Source organism: Nomascus leucogenys, chromosome 17, assembly GCF_006542625.1.
Source record: "Nomascus leucogenys isolate Asia chromosome 17, Asia_NLE_v1, whole genome shotgun sequence".
Classification (NCBI taxonomy): domain Eukaryota; kingdom Metazoa; phylum Chordata; class Mammalia; order Primates; family Hylobatidae; genus Nomascus; species Nomascus leucogenys.
In genome coordinates, this window is record NC_044397.1 from 81,383,985 (window position 1) to 81,411,826 (window position 27,842).

At 39.0% G+C, this 27,842-nt stretch overlaps 1 protein-coding gene across 1 annotated transcript in view; it reads right to left on the reverse strand.

The window, feature by feature from the left end:
• STK31 (serine/threonine kinase 31) overlaps positions 1–27,842 on the reverse strand; it is a 136,079-nt gene that overhangs the window by 40,134 nt on the left and 68,103 nt on the right. The window contains exons 13-18 of the mRNA XM_030796693.1: positions 27,649–27,768; positions 26,502–26,633; positions 11,453–11,554; positions 3,099–3,179; positions 1,163–1,288; positions 134–259 (exon numbers count right to left, since the gene is read on the reverse strand). Coding sequence (XP_030652553.1) covers positions 134–259; positions 1,163–1,288; positions 3,099–3,179; positions 11,453–11,554; positions 26,502–26,633; positions 27,649–27,768 — 687 coding nt within the window. The remainder of the gene's footprint in view (positions 1–133; positions 260–1,162; positions 1,289–3,098; positions 3,180–11,452; positions 11,555–26,501; positions 26,634–27,648; positions 27,769–27,842) is intronic.

Genomic DNA, 27,842 nt, shown 5'->3' on the forward strand with positions numbered 1-27,842 from the left:
TATAGGATAATTTTTCTTTTATGTTAAAGGGAATGAACTGCTGCTCTAAAACCTGGAGCTAAAATTTATTTTAAATACAATAGTTTCTGCAAGATAAAATGGTTTCTGCAAGAGATTAGCATAAGAACTTTACCTTACATAAAAACAGGAATATCAATGGTAGTAACCCTGACTCTTCTTCAGCCTCTCTCCAAGCTCTATGGTAGGTGGCTGCTCTCTCAATCACCTTGGCTTCTGTGTCAACATCCACAGAATAGCCCTTGTACCAAAAAAAGAGGCACTGGTAATTCCAAGATGAAAATCTCATTATAATTATATACCATTCCAATTTAAACACAATTCATTATTTTAAGTTAAATCAAATCTAACTTTATTTTTTAATTTTATAAGTACTTTTCTACCTTCTTTGAATGCTATAATTTGGAAAAGGAACGTGCAATTCTACCTGTAGCCTGCCACACATTCTAAAATGTGTAGCAACTAAGGCCAAATTAATTACTTTATTATCATGATTAACAGTTTCCCAGATCAATGAGAAGAAGAAATTAAGGAGTAGAAGATTGTACTGACAACATAGCTGAGATTTCCAGGAGAAATATAAGAAAATCAAGAATTTTAAAAAGATATTGGATGAATATAATAAGTTCACCCAAAAAAAAGGAAAGCATATCCTATTAAGGACATGTTCTATTTAGGGAAATGAGGGAAACTTTATTTTTTGTTCTTGTGAGACAAAGCTTTATTTAATGACCTTTTTTACATACTTATTTTTATTATTATACGTTAAGTTCTAGGGTGCATGTGCACAACGTGCAAGTTTGTTACATATGTATACATGTGCCATGTTGGTTTGCTGCACCCATTAACTCATCATTTACATTAGGTATTTCTCCTAATGCTATCCCTCCCCCTGCCCCCCACCCCATGAGAGGCCCCCATGTGTGATGTTCCCCGCCCTGTGTCCAAGTGTTCTCATTGTTCAATTGAGGGAAACTTTAAAAGTGAAAATTAGTTGTGGCAACCAAACTACAAGCACGATTATCATGCCAGTCAACTCATATACTTTAGAAAACTAACAGTGAGGTTTTCTCTTTCCTGAAATGTAACAGCACCACTATCCTTTAAGCTGCTGAATCTCCCACAAGTAAGAAGTTAGGCTTACCTTTAACAGAATTATCTGCCCATTAACCTCAGAACATACCAAAGGACGCTTGCTGCTAAGTTCCTTCATGGGCTCAGCATCAAGAAGATCTCGTTCCAAGCTCATTGTAAGGAGACCACCAGAGTTCTAGGCACAAGTTTTTATGACAGTTGAAGAATCCAAACAATCCTAGCACTTAAAAATCATCAAAATAACTAGTTACATGCTATTAAATGACTTGGACACCATCAACTGTACTGGAAAAACCAACAAAATTAAAATCTTTAAAACTGTGTACTTTCTCCAGTTCCTGGCTCTTAAACTCCTCCTACCCAAAGTGTAATCACCATACATTTAATTACTGCTATAATTTTAGAACAGATTCAGGAAATGACTAGAATTAACCAGACATGCATCCTAGGATCCCTAATGTTTACTTGAAAAACCACTTACGTTTCCTAAAAAATACTAAAGTAACAACCGATTGGGATGGGGGTGAGGAATGAAGGACTACATATTGGGTTAGTGTACACTGCTCAGATGACGGGTGCACTAAAATCTCAGAAATCACCACTAAAGAACTTATCCATGTAACCACAAAACACCTGTACCCCAAAAACTACTGAAATAAACATTTTTAAAAAACAAAAAATAAATAAGGTAAAATAATGACAAAAATGTAGGTGTCAAATGGAAAAGATTATTCCAAAAATTATGACTACCATGAAGTAATTCTAACACCTCTGCCCCTGTTTGGAGTCCCTAGAAGTGAAAATGGCTTTCAATAACTAATTTTACTAGATATTTCTGCTACTTTTTAAAAGGAATAATTTTTCATACTAAAATATGATCATCAACATTTTAAACAAAGCTAAGTTTTACTGTGGTGCAGTTTCGGTAAGAGGCACTGTAGAATTGTTTTCTGGGTTTTTTTTTTTAAGTCTTGTCAGTACATTTAAGTATTCTACAATATATAATCAACCTACAAAAAATTCCTAAGCATATATTACAGTTAAACATCAGAAAGCCATTAAAGGCTTCAATAAACCATGAGTCAAACCTTTAATAATCTTCTATAATAAAGTAGATTAGCATATTTTTAAATATTAATTTTCAAGTCCCATGTGGAAGTACATACTCATTTGCCCACACTGCATAAGGTAATCGCTAAGCTAGAGTTAAATATTTGCAAGAAAAAGTCACATCATTTTAAAGTCTAGTCTAGAAAGAGTTTAGAGTAATTATTTAAGTTAGGGAACTTTAATCTTAAATATTTTTTAGAATAAACTCACATGTCTACACAAATATCCCTCTCTGTACCATATTTAAGCCATTATAATGAACTTCATGACAATCTTAATGAATAAATACCTCATCTAGGCCCTCACCGTAGAAGGCAATATAAATCGCAGGACTAACAGATTCTGTCCTGAGAACCAGTGTTTACTAATCCCGCTCCGTATGGCCCCTATCTAATATGCTGATCTCCAGCTTTTGAATCCTGCCTACCTAGAAAACCATACCCACCTCAACATCTCTACCTTAGCCAATCTCTCTAGAATTTTTTCCCGGACTGCTTTAACTTAAAAAACCCATTGTGCTCAAATCCCTCAGGGCTAGCAATATCTTGTTTTTATACTAACTCTTGAAATAGCAGTTAAAATTTTATTTTGTCATTTCAAAAAGTAAACACATATAATTCAAATAAGTGCCATGCAATGTACTGAATGAGGATGAGGAAAACAGAAAAACAGATAATGCAAATTTACATAAAAATACAAATACATACCATGCAACCATTAAAGGGTCATAAGAAAAAGTTCTAATACACATAAAATATTCATCAGGAATATTTTTATTTAAAAGATACTATAAGTTTAACACTGACACAAATTTAATATTATCACTTTTCAACACCCTCTGCAGAGTAGTAATTCGCAAGGGAAACAAAGTTTACCATGTATTTGAGTAATCCTATTTCAGGATGAAGCAGAGGCAGCTCAGGGAACCATTTCTGTGCCAAACTAGTTAGCATCTCCTAAAGTTGAAAAAAAAAAAAGTTTTCAACTGTAAATCAATATATATTCAATTTTGACATGTTGCTCTTCAGGAAAATATATCAGCATCTACCTTATAACATATCCAATAAGATACATAATCACTGATTTTGCCTTCTACTTCAAGAAGTAACAAGTGAAAACCAAGACTCACCTTGCATCTGCTAAAGCAAATTAAACATGGCCTGAGAAGGACTCTGTACTTCTATATTTGAGTCCTTGTGGATGAACTGCAACCTAGCTTAACAGGCAGACAAGATTGAAAATGTAACTTAGCAGAGTGGACCTATAACAATAGCTGAGTCTTGGCCAATCCCAGCGGCCATACTTCAACCACTTACAGACTGCTAAGTGTTCAAACTGTGTTCAAATAAGGAAAACACCAATCTGTAACCAATATAGCTGTTTCTGTACCTCACTGCCAATTTCTGAAAGCCACTTTCCTTTTTTGGTCTATTAATTTGTTCTGACCACAAAGCATCCCCAGAGTCTCTCCGAATATGCTGTGATTCGGCTGCCCAATTTGCGAATTGTTCATTGCTCCTTTAAATGTAAGTTGGCTGAAGTTTTGTTGTTTTTTTTAACCCATCTAAACTACCATCTTACTAATTGAAGAAAAATTTAATTACCAATTTCAAGCTTTGGATACATACATAAGCATAAATCTTGCAAGGTCAAAGTCCTCACCCACTTCCAAACTAAAATGAAAATGTCTGATAATATATCAATTTGAGGCATAAAACTGTCATTATTTCTCAAAATATTAAGAGCACAGTGACATTTTAAAATAACAGCTGTTTCGTTAAGAAAAATTTTTAAAGCCTGAGAAAAAAAACACATAGCTCTACATAAGTAACTTTGAAATAAATGTGAAAATTGAGTATCCTCACAAAAGAAAAGCCACTTATCACATATTTATTAAGCAAAACTTCTAAACATTTGTCGAATCATTGGAAGATCGCTATTTTAACCCAAGGTCCATAAGGTATTTACATATACTCAGATAAATTTGCTAAAGAAAGCATGACACTTAAAATACCAATTGTTTTCACAGTATTATTACTTTCTTTACTTTTCTTTTCTTTTTTTTTTTTTTTTTGAGACAGGGTCTTGCTCTGTTGCCCAGGCTGGAATGCAGTGGCATGATCATAGCTCAATGCAGCCTCAACCTCCTGGGCTCAAGCAATCCTCCTGCCTCAGCCTCCAAAGTAGCTGGGACTACAGGTACATGACACCATGACCAGCTAATTGTTGTATTTTTTGTAGAGATGGGGTCTCACCATGTGCCCAAGCTGGTCTCAAACTCCCGGGCTCAAGTGATCCGCCCACCTCGGCCTCCCAAAGGGCTGGGACTACAGGTGTGAGCCACCACGCCCGGTCAGTATTTTTACTTTCAAAGCACTGTTTCTTTTTTTTTTTTTTTTTTTTTTTTTTTTTTATTATACTTTAGGGTTTTAGGGTACATGTGCACAATGTGCAGGTTTGTTACATATGTATCCATGTGCCATGTTGATTTCCTGCACCCATTAACTCATCATTTAGCATTAGGTGTATCTCCTAATGCTGTCCCTCCCCCCTCCCCCCACCCCACAACAGTCTCTGGAGTGTGATGTTCCCCTTCCTGTGTCCATGAGTTCTCATTGTTCAATTCCCACCTATGAGAGAGAACATGCGGTGTTTGGTTTTTTGTCCTTGCGATAGTTTACTGAGAATGATGTTTTCCAGTTTCATCCGTGTCCCTACAAAGGACACGAACTCATCATTTTTTATGGCTGCATAGTATTCCATGGTGTATATGTGCCACATTTTCTTAATCCAGTCTATTGTTGTTGGACATATGGGTTGGTTCCAACTCTTTGCTATTGTGAATAGTGCCGCAATAAACATACGTGTGCATGTGTCTTTATAGCAGCATGATTTATAGTCCTTTGGGTATATGCCCAGTAATGGGATGGCTGGGTCAAATGGTATTTCTAGTTCGAGATCCCTGAGGAATCGCCACACTGACTTCCACAATGGTTGAACTAGTTTACAGTCCCACCAACAGTGTAAAAGTGTTCCTATTTCTCCACATCCTCTCCAGCACCTGTTGTTTCCTGATTTTTTAATGATGGCCATTCTAACTGGTGTGAGATGGTATCTCACTGTGGTTTTGATTTGCATTTCTCTGATGGCCAGTGATGATGAGCATTTCTTCATGTGTTTTCTGGCTGCATAAATGTCTTCTTTTGAGAAGTGCCTGTTCATGTCCTTTGCCCACTTTTTGATGGGGTTGTTTGTTTTTTTCTTGTAAATTTGTTTGAGTTCATTGTAGATTCTGGATATTAGCCCTTTGTCAGATGAGTAGGTTGCAAAAATTTTCTCCCATTCTGTAGGTTGCCTGTTCATTCTGATGATAGTTTCTTTTGCTGTGCAGAAGCTCTTTAGTTTAATGAGATCCCATTTGTCGATTTTGGCTTTTGTTGCCATTGCTTTTGGTGTTTTAGACATGAAGTCCTTGCCCACGCCTATGTCCTGAATGGTATTGCCTAGGTTTTCTTGTAGGATTTTAATGGTTTTAGGTCTAACATATAAGTCTTTAATCCATCTTGAATTAATTTTTGTATAAGGTGTAAGGAAGGGATCCAGTTGCAGCTTTCTACACATGGCTAGCCAGTTTTCCCAGCACCATTTATTAAATAGGGAATCCTTTCCCCATTTCTTGTTTTTGTCAGGTTTGTCAAAGATCAGATAGTTGTAGCTATGCAGCATCATTTCTGAGGGCTCTGTTCTGTTCCATTGATCTATGTCTCTGTTGTGGTACCAGTACCATGCTGTTTTGGTTACTGTAGCCTTGTAGTATAGTTTAAAGTCAGGTAGCGTGATGCCTCCAGCTTTGTTCTTTTGGCTTAGGATTGACTTGGCGATGCAGGCTCTTTTTTGGTTCCATATGAACTTTAAAGTAGTTTTTTCCAATTCTGTGAAGAAAGTCATTGGTAGCTTGATGGGGATGGCATTGAATGTATAAATTACCTTGGGCAGTATGGCCATTTTCACGATATTGATTCTTCCAACCCATGAGCATGGAATGTTCTTCCATTTGTTTGTATCCTCTTTTATTTCATTGAGCAGTGGTTTGTAGTTCTCCTTGAAGAGGTCCTTCACATCCCTTGTAAGTTGGATTCCTAGGTATTTTATTCTCTTTGAAGCAATTGTGAATGGGAGTTCACTCATGATTTGGCTCTCTGTTTGTCTGTTATTGGTGTACAAGAATGCTTGTGATTTTTGTACATTAATTTTGTATCCTGAGACTTCGCTGAAGTTGCTAATCAGCTTAAGGAGATTTTGGGCTGAGACATGGGGTTTTCTAGATATACAATCATGTCATCTGCAAACAGGGACAATTTGACTTCCTCTTTTCCTAATTGAATACCTTTTATTTCCTTCTCCTGCCTGATTGCTCTGGCCAGAACTTCCAACACTATGTTGAATAGGAGCGGTGAAAGAGGGCATCCCTGTCTTGTGCCAGTTTTCAGAGGGAATGCTTCCAGTTTTTGCCCATTCAGTATGATATTGGCTGTGGGTTTGTCGTAGATAGCTCTTATTATTTTGAGATACGTCCCATCAATACCTAATTTATTGAGAGTTTTTAGCATGAAGGGTTGTTGAATTTTGTCAAAGGTCTTTTCTGCATCTATTGAGATAATCATGTGGTTTTTGTCTTTGGTTCTGTTTATATGCTGGATTACATTTATTGATTTGCGTATGTTGAACCAGCCTTGCATCCCAGGGATGAAGCCCACTTGATCATGGTGGATAAGCTTTTTGATGTGCTGCTGGATTCGGTTTGCCAGTATTTTATTGAGGATTTTTGCATCAATGTTCATCAAGGATATTGGTCTGAAATTCTCTTTTTTGGTTATGTCTCTGCCAGGCTTTGGTATCAGGACGATGCTGGCTTCATAAAATGTGTTAGGGAGGATTCCCTCTTTTTCTATCGATTGGAATAGTTTCAGAAGGAATGGTACCAGTTCCTCCTTGTACCTCTGGTAGAATTCAGCTGTGAATCCATCAGGTCCTGGACTCTTTTTGGTTGGTAAGCTATTGATTATTGCCACAATTTCAGAACCTGTTATTGGTCTATTCAGAGATTCAACTTCTTCCTGGTTTAGTCTTGGGAGGGTGTATTTGTCGAGGAATTTATCCATTTCTTCTAGATTTTCTAGTTTATTTGCATAGAGGTGTTTGTAGTATTCTCTGATGGTAGATTGTATTTCTGTGGGATCGGTGGTGATATCCCCTTTTTCGTTTTTTATTGCATCTATTTGATTCTTCTCTCTTTTCTTCTTTATTAGTCTTGCTAGTGGTCCATCAATTTTGTTGATCTTTTCAAAAAACCAGCTCCTGGATTCATTAATTTTTTGAAGGGTTTTTTCTGTCTCTATTTCCTTCAGTTCTGCTCTGATTTTAGTTATTTCTTGCCTTCTGCTAGCTTTTGAATGTGTTTGCTCTTGCTTTTCTAGTTCTTTTAATAGTGATGTTAGGGAGTCAATTTTGGATCTTTCCTGCTTTCTCTTGTGGGCATTTAGTGCTATAAATTTCCCTCTACACACTGCTTTGAATGTGTCCCAGAGATTCTGGTATGTTGTGTCTTTGTTCTCGTTGGTTTCAAAGACATCTTTATTTCTGCCTTCATTTCATTATGTACCCAATAGTCATTCAGGAGCAGGTTGTTCAGTTTCCATGTAGTTGAGCGGTTTTGAGTGAGTTTCTTAATCCTGAGTTCTATTTTGATTGCACTGTGGTCTGAGAGACAGTTTGTTATAATTTCTGTTCTTTTACATTTGCTGAGGAGAGCTTTACTTCCAACTATGTGGTCAATTTTGGAATAGGTGTGGTGTGGTGCTGAAAAAAATGTATATTCTGTTGACTGGGGTGGAGAGTTCTGTAGATGTCTATTAGGTCCACTTTATGTAGAGCTGAGTTCAATTCCTGGATATCCTTGTTAACTTTCTGTCTCGTTGATCTGTCTAATGCTGACAGTGGGGTGTTAAAATCTCCCATTATTATTGTGTGGGAGTTTAAGTCCCTTTGTAGGTCACTCAGGACTTGCTTTATGAATCTGGGTGCTCCTGTGTTGGGTGCATATATATTTAGGATAGTTAGCTCTTCTTGTTGAATTCATCCCTTTACCATTATGTAATGGCCTTCTTTTGTCTCTTTTGATCTTTGTTGGTTTAAAGTCTATTTTATCAGAGACTAGGATTGCAACCCCTGCCTTTTTTTGTTTTCCAGTTGCTTGATAGATCTTCCTCCATCCCTTTATTTTGAGTCTATGTGTGTCTCTGCACGTGAGATGGGTTTCCTGAATACAGCACACTGATGGGTCCTGACTCCTTATCCAGTTTGCCAGTCTGTGTCTTTTGATTGGAGCATTTAGCCCATTTACATTTAACGTTAATATTGTTATGTGTGAATCTGATCCTGTCATTATGATGTTAGTTGGTTATTTTGCTCGTTAGTTGCTATAGTTTCTTCCTAGTCTCGATGGTCTTTACAATTTGGCATGTTTTTGCAGTGGCTGGTACCGGTTGTTCCTTTCCATGTTTAGTGCTTCCTTCAGGAGCTCTTTTAGGGCAGGCCTGGTGGTGACAAAATCACTCAGCATTTGCTTGTCTGTAAAGTGTTTTATTTCTCCTTCACTTATGAAGCTTAGTTTGGTGGGATAGGAGATTCTGGGTTTAAAATTCTTTTCTTTAAGAATGTTGAATATCGGCCCCCACTCTCTTCTGGCTTGTAGAGTTTCTGCTGAGAGATCAGCTGTTAGTCTGATGGGCTTCCCTTTGTGGGTAACCCGACCTTTCTCTCTGGCTGCCCTTAACATTTTTTCTTCATTTCAACTTTGGTGAATCTGACAATAATGTGTCTTGGAGTTGCCCTTCTCGAGGAGTATCTTTGTGGCGTTCTCTGTATTTCCTGAATCTGAATGCTGGCCTGCCTTGCTAGATTGGGGAAGTTCTCCTGGATAATATCTTGCAGAGTGTTTTCCAACTTGGTTCCATTCTCCCCGTCATTTTTAGGTACACCAATCAGACGTAGGTTTGGTCTTTTCACATAGTCCCAAATTTCTTGGAGGCTTTGTTCATTTCTTTTTATCCTTTTTTCTCTAAACTTCCCTTCTCTCTTCATTTCATTCATTTCATCTTCCATCAGCGATACCCTTTCTTCCAGTTGATCGCATCTGCTACTGAGGCTTCTGCAATCTTCACGTAGTTCTCGAAACTTGGCTTTCATCAGCTCCATCAGCTCGTTGAAGCCCTTCTCTCCATTGGTTATTCTAGTTATCCATTCTTCTAATTTTTTTTCAAAGTTTTTAACTTCTTTGCTGTTGTTTTGAATTTCCTGTCGTAGCTCAGAGTAGTTTGATCGTCTGAAGGCTTCTTCTCTCAACTCAACAAAGTCATCCTCCATCCAGCTTTGTTCCGTTGCTGGTGAGGAACTGCGTTCCTTTGGAGGAGGAGAGGTGCTCTGTTTTTTAGAGTTTCCAGTTTTTTTGGTCTGTTTTTTCCCCATCTTTGTGGTTTTATCTACTTTTTGTCTTTGATGATGGTGATGTACAGATGGGTTTTTGGTGTGGATGTCCTTTCTGTTTGTTAGTTTTCCTTCTACCAGACAGGACCCTCAGCTGCAGGTCTGTTGGAGTTTACTAGAGGTCCACTCCAGACCCTGTTTGCCTGGGTGTCAGCAGCGGTGGCTGCAGAACAGCGGATTTTCGTGAGACCACAAATTCAGCTGTCTGATAGTTCCTCTGAAAGTTTTGTCTCAGAGAAGTACCGGGTTGAATGAGGTGTCAGTCTGTCCCTCCTGGGGGGGTGCCTCCCAGTTAGGCTGCTCAGGGGTGAGGGACCCACTTTAGGAGGCAGTCTGACCGTTCTCAGATCTCCAGCTGCGTGCTGGGAGAACCACTACTCTCTTCAAAGCTGTCAGTCAGACAGGGACATTTAAGTCTGTGGAAGTTCTTGCAGAGTTTTTGTTTGTCTGTGCCCTGCCCCCAGAGGTGGAGCCTACAGAGGCAGGCAGGCCTCCTTGAGCTGTGGTGGGCTCCACCCAGTTCGAGCTTCCTGGCTGCTTTGTTTACCTAAGCAAGCCTGGGCAATGGCGGGCCCCCCTCCCCCAGCCTCGCTGCCGCCTCGCAGCTTGATCTCAGACTGCTGTGCTAGCAATTAGCGAGACTCCGTGGGCATAGGACCCTCTGAGCCAGGTGCGGGACACAATCTCCTAGTGTGCCGTTTTCCAGGCCCGTTGGAAAAGCGCAGTATTAGGATAGGACTGACCCGATATTCCAGGTGCCGTCTGCTTCCCCTTTTTTTGACTAGGAAAGGGAACTCCCTGACCCCTTGCGCTTCCCGAGTGAGGCAATGCCTCGCCCTGCTTCGGCTCGCGCACAGTGCGCTTCACCGACTGTCCTGCACCCACTGTTAGGCACTCCCTAGTGAGATGAAACCGGTACCTCAAGCAGAAATGCAGAAATCACCCGTCTTCTGTGTCGCTGGGGCTGGGAGCCGGAGACCGGAGCTGTTCCTATTCGGCCATCTTGGCTCCACCCTCCCAAAGCACTGTTTCTTAACTAACTTCTTCCTGGTAACATCTCCCAGACATAAAATACAATATTCTTCCATTTTAAAGAAAAAATACAATGACTTATTTTCCCAAGCTCACAAAAATCAGTGGTGAAAATAGAGACTTAAAAGATGTAACTTCTCCTGCCCCCAAAACCAGGTAGTCTTATTGTTACATTCTTCAACTAAATTATGCTGCTCCATTAATGTTTTCATTGCGACATTATGGGAAAATGATGTTGATATAAATTTTATGTAAGGAAAAGGTCTTTAGGTTTTACGTTAAACAGAGAAAAGGCAATATGCAAAAGTGTATCTGTGCTATAATCTCAATTCTAAAAACAAACAAAAAAAGACTAAAAGAAAGTCAAAAGTTAACAGTGATTACTACTATTATCACTGAGTGGAAATATTACAAGTGATGTTTTTCCTTCTTTACAGTTTTCAGCTATTTCCACACTGGTACAATGGTCACAATATTTTGTCATGTGAAATTTATTTCTAAATTTACAAAAATCTTACTAGGTCAATATATATATAAACTTTCTATATAATACCTCTAGCCTTGTGATTACAGTCCACTTCATAAAATGGGTATTTAAATTCAATTTCTAGAGTAAAACCTAATGTAAAACTTCAAAGAACCAAATACTTACATATTCCTCTCTCTCATGATAAATTTCCTGAAAGACATTATTGCGCAGCTGAGTTATTTCTTCTTTTATTTTCTCAATTTGAGAGCCATCAGGATCATCTGACTTGAATCAGAAAGAAAAGTATTTTTTATTAACATAGAGAAAACAAGTCTTCCTTTAAGAATTCAAGTTCTATAGTAAATTACTCTGTGTGGTTTCCTTTAAGAATTCAAGTTCTATAGTAAATTACTCTGTGTGGTTTCTATGTATCCTTCAGTACCTAGCACATAAAAGACCCTTCTAATACTTGCTGAATTAACTTAGGTCAATTTATTCTAACAATGACTTTTCTGAAACCTAGAAAAAGGAATTATAGAAAGTAAAGACATAAAATCAATTACATAGATTTTTCTTGTCTCTTCATCTGCTGTAGATTTTCTCTAAGATAAAGATGACCAACTGCCATTCAAACAAAAGAAATGTTAATAATAGCAACCAGAATACACCTGAATTCCCTACAATTGTCTTCTACATGAGATTTGGTTAAAAACAAAACAAAAAGATGAGTAAATGTGTGAACTGTCTCCAATGATAATACATAAGCCACCTTAAAAAGTATGCATGCTTTTGTGAAAGGAAAATAAATCTTGGGAACTTTAAATCACTAAGCCAAAGGAAAAAGTCAAGCTGGGAACTGTGTCAGGCAAACCAGCTTCTCGTTTTATTCCTAAATAAGATAGCTACAACCATAGACACCCTGCATACCTCTCACACAATTTGCTCAGTAGGAAATTCCTTATGGGTCCCAGGATCTTCACCCTAAAACAGTTCTGTTGAATTTTACCCTGACAATGTAAATTGATGGCTTATTTTCTCAGGTGCAGGACAAAAGACAGAACTCTAAGTCATCATCCCTTTGCTCAACTGAGACAAATGCATATCCGATTCCTTCCTCTGATATAAAAATGCAGATTCACTGAGCTAGTGACTATTCCTCTACCCCTCTCTCAAATGTAAATTGTGTATTTGCTGAAGGGTGATCAAAGATTAAAGAATTCAAACCATCTGACTCTTATCTACTCACGTCTTTTTAAAATTTCTTCCTCTTTCCCCAGTATCCATCCTTTCCCCTTTAAATATTTAAGCCCTCAAAATCATCTTTGAGAAAGGCAGAGACCTGCCTCCCAGGCATGCATCCTTAACCTTGGCAAAATAAACTTTCTAAATTGATGGATACCTGCCTCAGATAGTTTGGTTTACACTTTAAGTCAGATTTCAAGGATCCAGATACTAAGATGGCCAAATAGTAACAGCTCCGGTCTGCAGCTCCCAGCAAGATCAACAGACAAGGCGGGTGATTTCTGCATTTCGAACTGAGGTACCCAGCTTATCTCACTGGGACTAGTTAGACAGTGGGTGCAGCCCACAGAGGGCAAGCAAAAGCAGGGTGGGGCATCACCTCACCCAGGAAGTGCAAGGGGCTGCGGAACTCCCTCTCCTAGCTAAGAGAAGCCATGAGGGACTATGCCATGAGGAATGGTTCATTCTGGCCCAGATACTATGCTATTCCAACAGTCTTCACAACCCACAGAGCAGGAGATTCCCTCAGGTGCATACACCACCAGGGCCCTGGGTTTCAAGCACAAAACTGGGCAGACGTTTGGGCAGACACCGAGCTAGCTGCAGGAATATTTATTCATACCCCCCTTGCGCCTGGAATGCCAGCAAGATAGAATCGTTGACTCCCCTGAAAAAGGGGTTGAAGCCAGGGAGCCAAGTGGTCCTGCTCAGCAGATACCACCCCCATGGAGCCCAGCAAGCTAAGATCCACTAGCTTGAAATTCTCACTGCCAGCACGGCAGTCTGAAGTCAACCTGGGTCTCTCCAGCTTGGTTGGGGGAGGGGCCTCTGTCATTACTGAGGCTTGAGTAGGCAGTTTTCCCCTCACAGTGTAAACAAAGCCACCAGGAAGTTCGGACTCCGCAGAGCCCAACGCAGCCCAGCAAAGCCTCTGCAGCCAGACTGCCTCTCTAGATTCCTCCTTTCTGGGCAGGGCATCTCTGAAAGAAAGATAGAAGCCCCAGTCAGGGGCTTATAGATAAAACTCCCATCCTCCTGGGACAGAGCACCTGGGGGAAAGGGCAGCTGTGGGCATAGCTTCAGCAGACTTTAATGTTCCTGCCTGCCAGCTCTGAAGAGAGCAGCAGATCTCCCAGCACAGTGCTCGAGCTCTGCTAAGGGACAGACTGCCTCCTCAAGTGGGTCCCTGACCCCCATCCTCCTGACTGGAAGACACCTCCCAGCAGGGGATGACAGACACCTCATACAGGAGAGCTCTGGCTAGCATCTGGCAGGTGCCCCTCTGGGATGAAGCTTCCAGAGGAAGGAACATGTAGCAATCTTGGCTGTTCTGCAGTCTCCGCTGGTGATACCCAGGCAAACAGGGTCTGGAGTGGACTTCCAGCAAACTCCAGCAAACTTGCAGCAGAGGGGCCTGACTGTTAGAAGGAAAACTAACAAACAGAAAGGAATAGCATCAGCATAAACAAAAAGGATGTCCACACACACAAAAAAAAACACATCCAAAGGTCACCAACATCAAAGACCAAAGGTAGATAAATCCAAGAAGATGAGTAAAAACCAGCACAAAAAGGGTGAAAATTTCAAAAATCAGAACATCTTTTCTCCTCCAAAGGATCACAACTCCTCGCCAGCAAGGGAACAAAACTGGATGGAGAATTAGTTTGATGAATTGACAGAAGTACACTTCAGAAGGTGGGTAATAACGAACTCCTCCTAGCTAAAGGAGCATGTTCTAACCCAATGCAAGGAAGCTAAGAAACTTGAAAAAAGGTTAGACAAATTGCTAACTAGAATAACCAGTTTAGAGAAGAACATAAATGACCTCATGGAGCTGAAAAACACAGTATGAGAACTTCATGAAGCATACACAAGTATCAATAGCCAAATCAATCAAGTAGAAGAAAGGATATCAGAGACTGAAGATCAACTTAATAAAATAAAGTGTGAAGACAAGATTAAAGAAAAAAAATGAAAAGGAACAAAGCCTTGAAGAAATATGTGAGTATGTGAAAATACCAAACCTACGTTTGATTGGTGTACCTAAAAGTGACAGGGAAAAGGGAACCAAGTTGAAAACACACTTAAGTATATTATCCAGGAGAACTTCCCCAACCTAGCAGGACAGGCCAACATTCAAATTCAGGAAATACAGAGAACACCAAAAACCTACTCTTCAAAAACAGCAACCCCAAGACACGTAATTGTCAGATTCACCAAGGTTGAAATGAAGGAAAAAATGTTAAGGGCAGCCAGAGAGAAAGGTCGGGTTACTCATGAAGGGAAGCCCATCAAACTAACAGCAATTTCTCTGCAGAAACCGTACAATGCCAGAAGAGAGTGGGGGCCAATATTCAACATTCTTAAAGAAAAGAATTTTCAAACCAGAATTTCATATCCAGCCAAACTAAGCTTCACAAGCAAAGGAGAAATGAAATCCTTTACAGACAATCAAATGCTGAGAGATTTTGTCAAAATCAGACCTGCCTTACAAGAGCTCCTAAAGGAAGCACTAAATATGGAAAGGAACAACTGGTTCCAGCCAATGCAAAAACATACCAAATTGTAAAGACTATCGACACTATGAAGAAACTACATCAACTAATGGGCAAAATAACCAGTTAGTATCATAATGACAGGATCAGATTCACAAACAACAATATTGACCTGAAATGTAAACAGGTGAAATGCCCCCAATTAAAAGACAAGGACTGGCAAATTGGATAAAAAGTCAAGACCCATTGGTGTGTTATATTCAGGAGACCCGTCTCACATGCAAAGACACATCATAGGCTCAAAATAAAGGGATGGAGGAAGATTTACCAAGCAAATGGAAAGCAAAAAAAAGCAGAGGTTGCAATCCTGGTATCTGATAAAACAGACTTTAAACAAACAAAGATCAAAAAAACAAAAAAAATAAAGAAGGGCATTACATAATGGTAAAGGGATCAGTGCAACAAGAAGAGTTAACTATCTTAAACACATATGCACCCAATACAGGAGCACCAAGATGCATAAAGCAAGTTCTTAGAGACCTACAAAGAGAATTAGACTCCCACACAATAATACTGGGAGACTTTAACACCCCACTGTCAATATTAGACTAGACAGATCAATGAGATGGAAAATTAACAAGGATATTCAGGACTTGAACTCAGCTTTGGACCAAGTGGACCTAATAGACACCTACAGAACTCTCCACCCCAAATCAACAGAATATACATTCTTTTCAGCACCACATAGCACTTATTCTAAAATTGACCACATAGTTAGAAGTAAAACACTTCTCAGCAAGTGGAAAATAACAGAAATCATAACAAACAGTCTCTCCGACCACAGTGCAGTCAAAGTAGAACTTAAGATTGACAAACTCACTCAAAACCACACAACTACATGGAAACTGAACAACCTGCTCCTGAATGACTACTGGGTAATTAACAAAATTAAGGCAGAAATAAATAAGTTCTTTGAAACCAAGGAGAACAAAGACACAACGTACCAGAATCTCTAGGACACAGCTAAAGCAGTGTTTAGAGGGAAATTTATAGCACTAAATGCCCACAGGAGAAAGCGGGAAAGATCTAAAATCGACATCCTAACATCACAATTAAAAGACCTAGAGAAGCAAGAACAAACAAATTCAAAAGCTAGCAGAAGACAAGAAATAACTAAGATCAGGGCAGAACTGGAGGAGATAGAGACATGAAAAACCCTTCAAAAAAATCAATGAATCCAGGAGTTGGTTTTTTGAAAAGATCAACAAAATAGATAGACTACTAGCCAGACTAATAAAGAAGAAGAATCAAATAGACACAGTAAAAAATGATAAAGGGGATATCACCACTGATCCCACAGAAATCCAAGCTACCATCACAGAATACAATAAACACCTCTATGCAAATCAACTAGAAAATCTAGAAGAAATGGAAAAATTCCTGGACACATACACCCTCCCAAGACTAAATCAGGAAGAAGTCGAATCCCCGAATAGACCAGTAACAAGTTCTGAAACTGAGGCAGTAATTAACAGCCTACCAACCAAAAAAAGTCCAGGACCAGACAGATACACAGCCGAACTCCACCGGAGGTACAAAGAGGAGCTAGTACCATTCTTTCTGAACAATTTCAAACAATAGAAAAAGAGGGACTCCTCCCTAACTCATTTTATAAGGCCAGCATCATCCTGGTACAAAAACCTGGCAGAGACACAACAAAAAAAAGAAAATTTCAGGCCAATATCCCCGATGAACATTGATGCCAAAATACTCAATAAAATACTGGCAAACTGAATTCAGCAGCACATCAAAAAGCTTATCCACCAAAATCAAGTCGGCTTCATCCCTGGGATGCAAGGTTGGTTCAAAATAGGCAAATCAGTAAACATAATGCATCACATAAACAGAACCAATGACAAAAACCACATGAATATCTCAATAGATGCAGAAAAAGCCTTTGATAAAATTTGACACCCCTTCATGCTAAAAATTCTCAATTAACTAGGTATTGATGGAATGCATCTCAAAATATTAAAAGCCATTTATGACAAACCCACAGCCAATATCATACTGAATGGGAAAATCTGGAAGTATCCCTTTGAAAACTGTCACCAAGACAAGGATGCCCACTCTCACCACTCCTATTTAACATAGTATTGGAAGTTCTAGACAGGGCAATCAGGCAAGAGAAAGAAATAAAAGGTATTCACACAGGAAGACAGGAAGTCAAATTGTCTCTGTTTGCAGATGACATGATTGTATATTTAGAAAATCCCATCGTCTCAGCCTAAAATCTCCTTAAGCTGATAAGCAACTTCAGCAAAGTCTCAGGATACAAAATCAGTGTGCAAAAATCACAAGCATTCCCATACACCAATAATAGGCAAACAGAAAGCCAAATCATGAGTGAACTCCTATTCACAACTGCTACAAAGAGAGTAAGATATCTGGGACTACAGCTAACAAGGTATGTGAAGGACCTCTTCAAGGAGAACTACACACCACTGCTCAAGGAAATAAGAGAGGACACAAACAAATGGAAAAAAATTCCATGCTCATGAATAGGAATAATCAACATCATGAAAATGGCCATACTGCCCAAAATAATTTATAAATTCAATGCTATCCCCATCAAGCCACCACTGAATTTCTGCACAGAATTTTTTTTAAAATTACCTTAAACTTCATATGGAACTAAAAAAGAGCCCATATAGCCAAGACAATCCTAAGCAAAAAGAACAAAGCTGGAGGCATCATGCTACCTGACTTCAACTATACTATAAGGCTACGGTAACCAAAACAGCATGGTACTGGTGCCAAAACAGATATATAGACCAATGGAACACAAAGAGGCCTCAGAAATAATGTCACACATCTACAACCATCTGATCTTTGACAAACCTGACAGAAGCAAGCAATGGGGAAAGGATTCCCTATTTAATAAATGGTACTGGGAAAACTGGGAAAGCAATGGGGGAAGGATTCCCTATTTAATAAATGGTGTTGGGAAAACTAGCCATATGCAGAAAACTGAAACTGGACCCCTTCCTTACATCTTATACAAAAATTAATTCAAGATTAAATAAAGACTTAAACTTAAGACCTAAAACCATAAAAACCCTAGAAGAAAACCTAGGCAATACCATTCAGGACATAGGCATGGGCAAAGACTTCATGACTAAAACACCAAAAGCAATGGCAACAAAAGCCAAAATTGACAAATGGGATCTAATTAAACTAAAGAGCTTCTGCACAGCAAAATAAACTATGATCAGAGTGAACACGCAACCTACAGAATGGGAGAAAATTTTTACAATCTACCCATCTGACAAAGGTCTAATATCCAGAATCTACAAGGAACTTAAAACATATTTACAGGAAAAAAGCAAATAACCCCAACAAAAAGTGGGCAAAGGATATGAACAGACACTTCTCAAAAGACGACATTTATGCGACCAACAAACATATGAAAAAAAGCTCATCATCACCGGTCATTAGAGAAATGCAAATCAAAACCACAATGAGATACCATCTCAGGCCAGTTAGAACAGCGATCATCAAAAAGTCAGGAAACATCTGCTCGAAGATGGCCGAATAGGAACAGCTCTGGTCTGCAGCTCCCAGCGTGATCAACGCAGAAGACGGGTGATTTCAGCATTTCCAACTGAGGTACCTGGTTCATCTCACTGGGACTAGATGGACAGTGGGTACAGCCCACAGCGGGTGAGCTGAAGCAGGGTGGAGCATCACCTCACCCGGGAAGCACAAGGGGTCAGGGGATTTCCCTTTCCTAGCCAAGGGAAGCTGTGACAGACAGTACCTGAAAAAACGGGACACTCCTGCCCCAATACTGCGCTTTTCCAACGGCCTTAGCAAATGGCACACCAAGAAATTATATCCTGCACCTGGTTCAGTAGGTCCGACGCCCACGGAGCCTTGCTCACTGCTAGCGCAGAAGTCTGAGATTGACCTGTGAGGCAGCAGCCTGGTAGGGGGAGGGGCGTCCACTATTGCTGAGGCTTGAGTAGGTAAACAAAGCAGCCAGGAAGCTCGAACTGGGCGGAGCCCACTGCAGCTCAGCCGGGTCTCTGCCTCTGTAGAGTGCACCTCTGGGGGCAGGGCATAGCTGAACAAAAGGCAGGAGAGACTTCTGCAGACTTAAACGTCCCTGTCTGACAGCTCTGAAGAGATCACAGGTTCTCCCAACATGGTGTTTGAGCTTGGAGAATGGACAGTCTGCCTCCTCCAGTGGGTCCCTGACCCTGTGTGGCCTAACTGGGAGACACCTCCCAGATGGGGCCGACTGACACCTCATACAACCAGGTGCCCCTCTGGGACAAAGCTTCCAGAGGAAGGATCAGGCAGCAATATTTGCTGTTCTACAATATTTGCTGTTCTACAGCCTCCACTGGTGATACCCAGGCAAACAGGGTCTGGAATGGACCTCCAGCAAACTCCAACAGACCTGCTGCTGAGGGACCTGACTGTTAGAAGGAAAACTAACAAACAGAAAGGAATAGCATCAACATCAACAAAAAAGACATCCACACCAAATCCCCATCTGTAGGTCACCAACATCAAAGACCAAAGGTAGATAAAACCACAAAGATGGGGAGAAACCAGAGCAGAAAAGTGGAAAATACTTTTTTTTTTTTTTTTTGAGATGGAGTCTCACTCTGTAACCCAGGCTGCAGTGCAGTGGAACGATCTCAACTCACTGCAAGCTCCACCTCCCAGGTTCACACCATGCTCCTGCCTCAGCGTTCCTAGTACCTGGGACTACAAGTGCCCGCCACCATGCCCGGCTAATTTTTTGTATATTTAGTAGAGACGGGGTTTTACCATATTAGCTAGGATGGTCTCGATCTCCTGAACTTGTGATCTGCCCGCCTCGGCCTCCCAAAGTGCTGGGATTACAGGGGTGAGCCACCGCACCCGGCCAAAACCTGAAAATTCTAAAAACCAAAGCTCCTCTTCTCCTCCAAAGGATCGCAGCTCCTTGCCAGCAACAGAACAAAGCTGGACAGAGAATGACTTTGACAAGCTGACAGAAGTAGGCTTCAGAAGGTCAGTAATAACAAACTTCTCTGAGCTAAAGGAGGATGTTCAAACCCATCACAAGGAAGCTAAAAACCTTGAAAAAAGATTAGATGAATGGCTAAGTAGAATGAACAGTGAAGAGAAGACCTTAAATAACCTGACGGAGCTGAAAACCATGACACAGGAACTACGTGATACATGCAGAAGCTTCAATAGCCGATTCAATCAAGTGGAAGAAAGGGTATCAGTGATTGAAGATCAAATTAATAAAATAAAGCAAGACGAGAAGTTTAGAGAAAAAAGAGTAAAAAGAAATGAACAAAGCCTCCAAGAAATATGGGACTAAGCAAAAAGACCAAATTTACGGTTTGATTGGTGTACCGGAAAGTGACGCGGAGAATGGAACCAAGTTGCAAAACACTCCTCAGGATATTATCCAGGAGAACTTCCCCAACCTAGCAAGGCAGGCCAACATTCAAATTCAGGAAATACAGAGAATGCCACAAAGATACTCCTTTAGAAGAGCAACCACAAGACACATAATTGTCAGATCCTCCAAGGTTGAAATGAAGGAAAAAACTGTCAGGTTACTCAAAAAGGGAAGCCCATCAGACTAACAGCAGATCTCTTGGCAGAAACTCTACAAGCCAGAAGAGAGTGGGGGCCAATATTCAACATTCTTAAAGAAAAGAATTTTCAACCCAGAATTTCATATCCAGCCAAACTAAGCTTCATAAGTGAAGGAGAAATAAAATCTTTTACAGACAAGCAAATGCTGAGAGATTTTGTAACCACCAGAGCTGCCTTACAAGAGCTCCTGAAGGAAGCACTAAACATGGAAAGAAACAACCAGTATCAGCCACTGCAAAAACATGCCAAATTGTAAAGACCATCAATGCTATGAATAAACTGCATCAACAAACGGGCAAAATAACCAGTAAAAATCATAATGACAGGATCAAATTCACACATAACAATATTAACCTTAAATGTAAATGGGCTAAATGCCCCAATTAAAAGACACAGATTGGCAAATTGGATAAAGAATCAAGACCCATCAGTGTGCTATATTCAGGAAACCCATCTCACGTGCAGAGACACACACAGGTTCAAAATAAAGGGATGGAGAAGATTTAACAAGCAAATGGAAAGCAAAAAAAAACAGGGGTTGCAATCCTAATCTCTGATAAAACAGACGTTAAACCAACAAAGATCAAAAGAGACAAGGCCATTATGTAATGGTAAAGGGATCAATTCAACAAGAAGAGCTAACTATCCTAAATATATATGCACCCAATACAGGAGCACCAAGATTCATAAAGCAAGTCCCTAGAGACCTACAAAGAGACTTAGACTCCCACACAATAATAATGGGAGACTTTAACACCCCACTGTCAACATTAGACAGATCAACGAGACAGAAGGTTAACAAGGATATCCAGGACTTGAACTCAGCTCTGCACCATGCGGATCTAACAGACACCTACAGAACTCTCCACCCCAAATCAACAGAATATACATTCTTCTCAGCACCACATCACACTTATTCTGAAATAGACCACATAGTTGGAAATAAAACACTCCTTAGCAAATGTAAAAGAACAGAAACTGTCTCTCAGACCACAGTGCCATCAAATTAGAACTCAGGATTAAGAAACTCACTCAAAACCACACAACTACATGGAAACCAAACAACCTGCTCCTGAATGACTACTGCGTAAATAATGAAATGAAGACACAAATAAAGATGTTCTTTGAAACCAATGAGAACAAAGACACAACGTACCAGAACCTCAGGGACACATTTAAAGCAGTGTGTAGAGGGAAATTTATAGCACTAAATGCCCAAAAGAGAAAGCAGGAAAGATCTAAAATCAACACCCTAACATCACAATTGTAAGAAATACAGAAGCAAGAACAAACACATTCAAAAGCTAGTAGAAGGCAAGAAATAACTAAGTTTAGAGCAGAACTGAAGTACATACAGACACACAAAAAAAAAAACCCTTCAAAAAATCAATGAATCCAGGAGTTGGTTTTTTTGAAAAGATCAACAAAACTGATAGACTGCTAGGAAGACTAATAAGAAAAGAGAGAAGAATCAAATAGGCACAATAAAAAATGATAAAGGGGCTATCATAACTAATGCAACAGAAATACAAACTACCATCAGAGAATACTATAAACACCTCTACACAAATAAATTAGAAAATCTAGAAGAAATGGGTAAATTCCTGGACATATACACCCACCCAAGACTAAACCAGGAAGAAGCTGAATCTCTAAATAGACCAATAACAGGCTCTGAAATTGAGGCAATAATTAATAGCCCACCAATCAAAAAAAGTCCAGAACCAGACAGATTCACAGCCAAATTCTACCAGAGGGACAAAGAGGAGCTGGTACCATTCCTTCTGAAACTATTCCAATCAATAGAAAAAGAGGGAATCCTCCCTAACTCATTTTATGAGGCCAGCATCATCCTGATACCAAAGCCTGGCACAGACACAACAAAAAAAGAGAATTTAGACCAATATCCCTGATGAACATCAATTAAAAAATCCTCAATAAAATACTGGCAAACCGAATCCAGCAGCACATCAAAAAGCTTATACACCATGATCAAGTCGGTTTCATCCCTGGGATGCAAGGCTGGTTCAACATATGCAAATCAATAAACATAATCCATCACATAAACAGAACCAATAACAAAAACCACATGACTATCTCAATAGATGCAGAAAAGGCCTTTGACAAAATTCAACAGCCCTTCATGCTAAAAACTCTCAATAAACTAGATACTGATGGAACGTATCTCAAAAGAATAAGAGCTATTTATGACAAACCCACAGCCAATATCATACTGAATGGGCAAAAACTGGAAGCATTCCCTTTGAAAACTGGCACAAGACAGGGATGCCCTCTCTCACCACTCCTATTCAACACAGTATTCAAAGTTCTGGCCAGGGGAATCAGGCAAGAGAAAGAAATAAAGGGTATTCAATTAGGAAAAGAGGAAGTCAAATTGTCCCTGTTTGCAGATGACATAATTGTATATTTAGAAACCCCATAGTCTCAGCCCAAAATCTCCTAAAGCTGATAAGCAACTTCAGCAAAGTCTCAGGATACAAAATCAATGTGCAAAAATCACAAACATTCCTATACACCAATAGCAGACAAACAGCCAAATCATGAGTAAACTCCCATTCACAACTGCTACAAAAGGAATAAAACACCTAGGAATCCAACTTACAAAGGATGTGAAGGTCCTCTTCAAGGAGAACTACACACCACTGCTCAAGGAAATAAAAGAGAACATAAACAAATGGAAGAGCATTCCATGCTCATGGATAGGAAGAATCAATATCGTGAAAATGGCCATACTGCCCAAGGTAATTTATAGATTCAATGCCATCCCCATCAAGCTACCAATGACTTTCTTCACAGAATTGGAAAAAAAACACTTTAAAGTTCATATGGAACCAAGAAACAGCCCATATTGCCAAGACAATCCTAAGCAAAAAGAACAACGTTGGAGGCATCATGCTACCTGACTTCAATCTATACTACAAGGCTACAGTAACCAAAACAGCATGGTACCGGTACCAAAAGAGATATATAGACCAATGGAACAGAACAGAGGCCCCAGAAATAACACCATACATCTACAACCATCTGATCTTTAACAAACCTGACAAAAACAAGCAATTGGGAAAGGATTTCCTATTTAATAAATGGTGCTGGGAAAACGGGCTAGCCATATCTAGAAAGCTGAAACTGGATCCCTTCCTTACATCTTATACGAAAATTAATTCAAGATGGATTAAAGACTTAAATGTTAGACCTAAAACCATAACAACTCTAGAAGAAAACCTAGGCAATACCATTCAGGACATAGGCATGGGCAAGGACTTCATGACTAAAACACCAAAAGCAATGGCAACAAAAGCCAAAATTGACAAATGGGATCTAATTAAACTAAAGAGCTTCTGCACAGCAAAATAAACTACCATCAGAGTGAACAGGCAACCTACAGAATGGAGAAAATTTTTGCAATCTACCCATCTGACAAAGGTTTAATATCCGGAATCTACCACAACTTAAACAAATTTACAAGAAAAAAACAACCCCATCAAAAAGTGTGCAAAGGATATGAACAGACACTTCTCAAAAGAAGACATTTATGCAGCCAAAAGACACATGAAAAAATGCTCATCATCACTGGTCATCAGAGAAATGCAAATCAAAACCACAGTGAGATACGATCTCATACCAGTTAGGATGGTGATCATTAAAAAGTCAGGAAACAACAGGTGCTGGAGAGGATGTGGAGAAATAGAATCACTTTTACACTGTTGGTGGGACTGTAAACTAGTTCAACCATTGTGGAAGACAGTGTGGCAATTCCTCAGGGATCTAGAACTAGGAATACCATTTGACCCAGCCATCCCATTACTGGGTATATACCCAAAGGATTATAAATCTTGCTGCTCTAAAGACACATGCACATGTATATTTATTGTGGCACTATTCACAATAGCAAAGACTTGGAACAAACCCAAATGCCCATCAATAATAGACTGGATTAAGAAAATGTGGCACATATACACCATGGAATACTATGCAGCCATAAAAAAGGATGAGTTCATGTCCTTTGCAGGGACATGGATGCAACTGGAAACCATCATTCTCAGCCAACTATCACAAGGACAGAAAACCAAACACCACATGTTCTCACTCATAGGTGGGAACTGAACAATGGGAACACTTGGACACAGGAAGGGGACCATCACACCCCGGGGTCTGTTGTGGGGTGGGGGGGCAGGGAGAGGGACAGCATTAGGAGAAATACCCAATGTAAATGACTAGTTAATGGGTGCAGCAAACCAACATGGCACATGTATACCTATGTAACAAACCTGCACGTTGTGCACACATAGCGCAGAACTTAAAGTATAATAATGGAAAAAAACAGAACATAGGCAACATACAAACACACACACACACACACACAAAAAGTCAGGAAACAACAGGTGCTGAAGAGGATGTGGAGAAATAGCAACACTTTTACACTGTTGGTGGGAGTGTAAATTAGTTCAACCATTGTGGAAGACAGTGTGGCAATTCCTAAAGGATCTAGAACCAGAAATACCATTTGACCCAGCAATACCATTACTGGGTCTATACCCAAAGGATTATAAATCATTCTACTATAAAGACACATGCACACGTATGTTTATTGTAGCACTGTTCACAATAGCAAAGACTTAGAACCAACCCAAATGCCCATCAATGATAGAGTGGATAAAGAAAATGTGGCACATATACACCATGGAATATTATGCAGCTATAAAAAAGGACGAGTTCATGTCCTTTGGAGGGACAAGGATGAAGCTGGAAACCATCAGTCTCAGCAAACTAACACAGGAACAGAAAACCAAACACCGCATGTTATCACTCTTAAGTTGAGGTGAACACTGAGAAAACATGGACACAGGGAGGGGAACATCAAACACCGGGCCTGTTGGGGGGTAGGGGTCTAGGGGAGGGATAGCATCAGGAGAAATACCTAATGTAGGTGACGGGTTGATGGGTGCAGCAAACCACCATGGCATGTGTATAACTATGTAACAAACCTGCACATTCTGCACATGTATCCCAGAACTTAAAGTATAACAAAAGTCAGATTTCTCCAAAAGTTGAAAAATCAGACTAAAAAAATCAACTTTCCCAAAGCCCAGAATAGAATAAAACTAGAAAGCTCTTCAACTATGATATTAGTTCTAGAATAGTCCTCCGCTCCACCTCCAATTCAGTGCTCAGAAGTAGAAGACAGATAATTCAAATTGGATTGAGGCATAATACAGATCCTTGTACATAAATCAAATCCTCAAGGGAACACAAAGTTTACTACCTTATTCACAAAGTTTCTAGCCTAAAGGAAGAAGTTAGTCCAGATTAGGGCATCCTAATCCTTCCAGTTCTATTATCATATAAAAGCAACTTAAAATACTTGCAAGAAATATTACATCTATCCATAAAAAGGGAGTTAACAAAAGATACCATGATCTTAAAAATACTTTATGACAAAACGCTACCTTCAAGAGGGTACCCTGTCACCTGCATGTAGCAAGTTGGTATTACAATAAACATTCTAACAGTCCAAACCAAAAGAGCTTTTAAAATTATTCTAAAATGTTCATGTTACTAAGAACCAAGGCAGCATAGGAAAATGTTTTTAAAGAATATTTAATGATATAGGAAAATTTTTACACTATTACTGTAATCTCTATTTTACTTATATACACAGAAAACAAGATAAAGTATATGAAACAAAATGTGAATGTAATGGCTCTCTTATTGTAAAGAGTGTATTTATGTATTATTTTTATGAAGCAGAGACCAAATAAAATGACATGCACATAAAGATCAGTAAGAAACAACTGTTTCCTTACCTCTTCCAAATTATTCTTTTCAACCAATTTCCATCTGAGTCGAGCTTTTAAGCTTTTCAATGTCTTCTTAATGGATAGCAAGTGATCCACACTGGGAATCTTATTTAAATATTCAATAAGCTGCTTTTTAAACTAAGTAAACAAAAGTTATGTATTTTCAAACACATAAGAAAAATATTTATTGAACAGTGATCATTTATTATTTCTGTTAAGATTCAACTAGTATTTACTGAGTTCAGATTGAGATACTAAGAAAATCTATAATTTTCAACAAGACAATTCAATAGATTTCCTTTTTATCCATGTTTCTATTTAGAAGAATATCAATTCCAGCACTCAAAGTAGCAAAGACAAAAGTAATATTTCAAACTGAGACATACAATAAAACACACATTGTTAGTATGGATGAAAAAGGAATTTCTAGTGAGGATGTAAACTGAAATCACCTTTCCCAAAAGTGGTTTGAAAGTATGTATCAAGTTTTAATAATGTCCATTCCTTTTAACTTAGTAATTATAGAATTTAGAAATCTGAGAAATAAAAACAAAAAATTATGCACAAACATATGTACAGTGTTATTTATGGTAGGAAAAATTGGAAGTAACTTTAATGTCCAACACACATGAAAGGTTAATGTTGTATATCTACATAGGGATGAGGATTTAGTCACTCAAGATGACAGTATAGAAAAATCATATAGAAAAATGTTCATAATATACCATTAAATGAAGAAAGTATGTTTGAAATAACTTAAAAAACAATGCAATGCATATATATATGCCCACAAACATATAGATGCACATCCAGTGAGTAAATACTCTAAAACTATCTCTTAGGCTAAGGGAATTATAAGCAATGTTTTATTTCTTATCTTTCTGTATATAGCAAATTATCTACAGTAGACTTACACAGGCAAAAAGAAAATGATGTTAAAGGTTGTGGTTCTCATGGACATAAGAAAATAAAATATTTAAAACAATAAAAAATTTGATATATCATCAAAAATCACCATTTCCAGTTGATAGTGAATTCTAGTAATAATAGATAATTTACTGACACTGAGTATTAAACACCAAGAGAAAAATTTAAGTACTGAAAAATGCAAAGCATCAATTTATAAGATCAATAAGAGAAAGCACAATCAAACCTCAATACTGTCCTTGTACTTAGCTTGTACTGTGGCAATGAGCCTTTCCTCTGAACGAATCTTTTGCAGTACTTGACTATATGTATTTAAAATTATCTCCTTGTCTGCATCACCTTGATCCTAAATGAAATCACACACACATAGAATTATACACAAAGGAATATCCAAAAGAGTTAAGGCCTCCAATGACAATA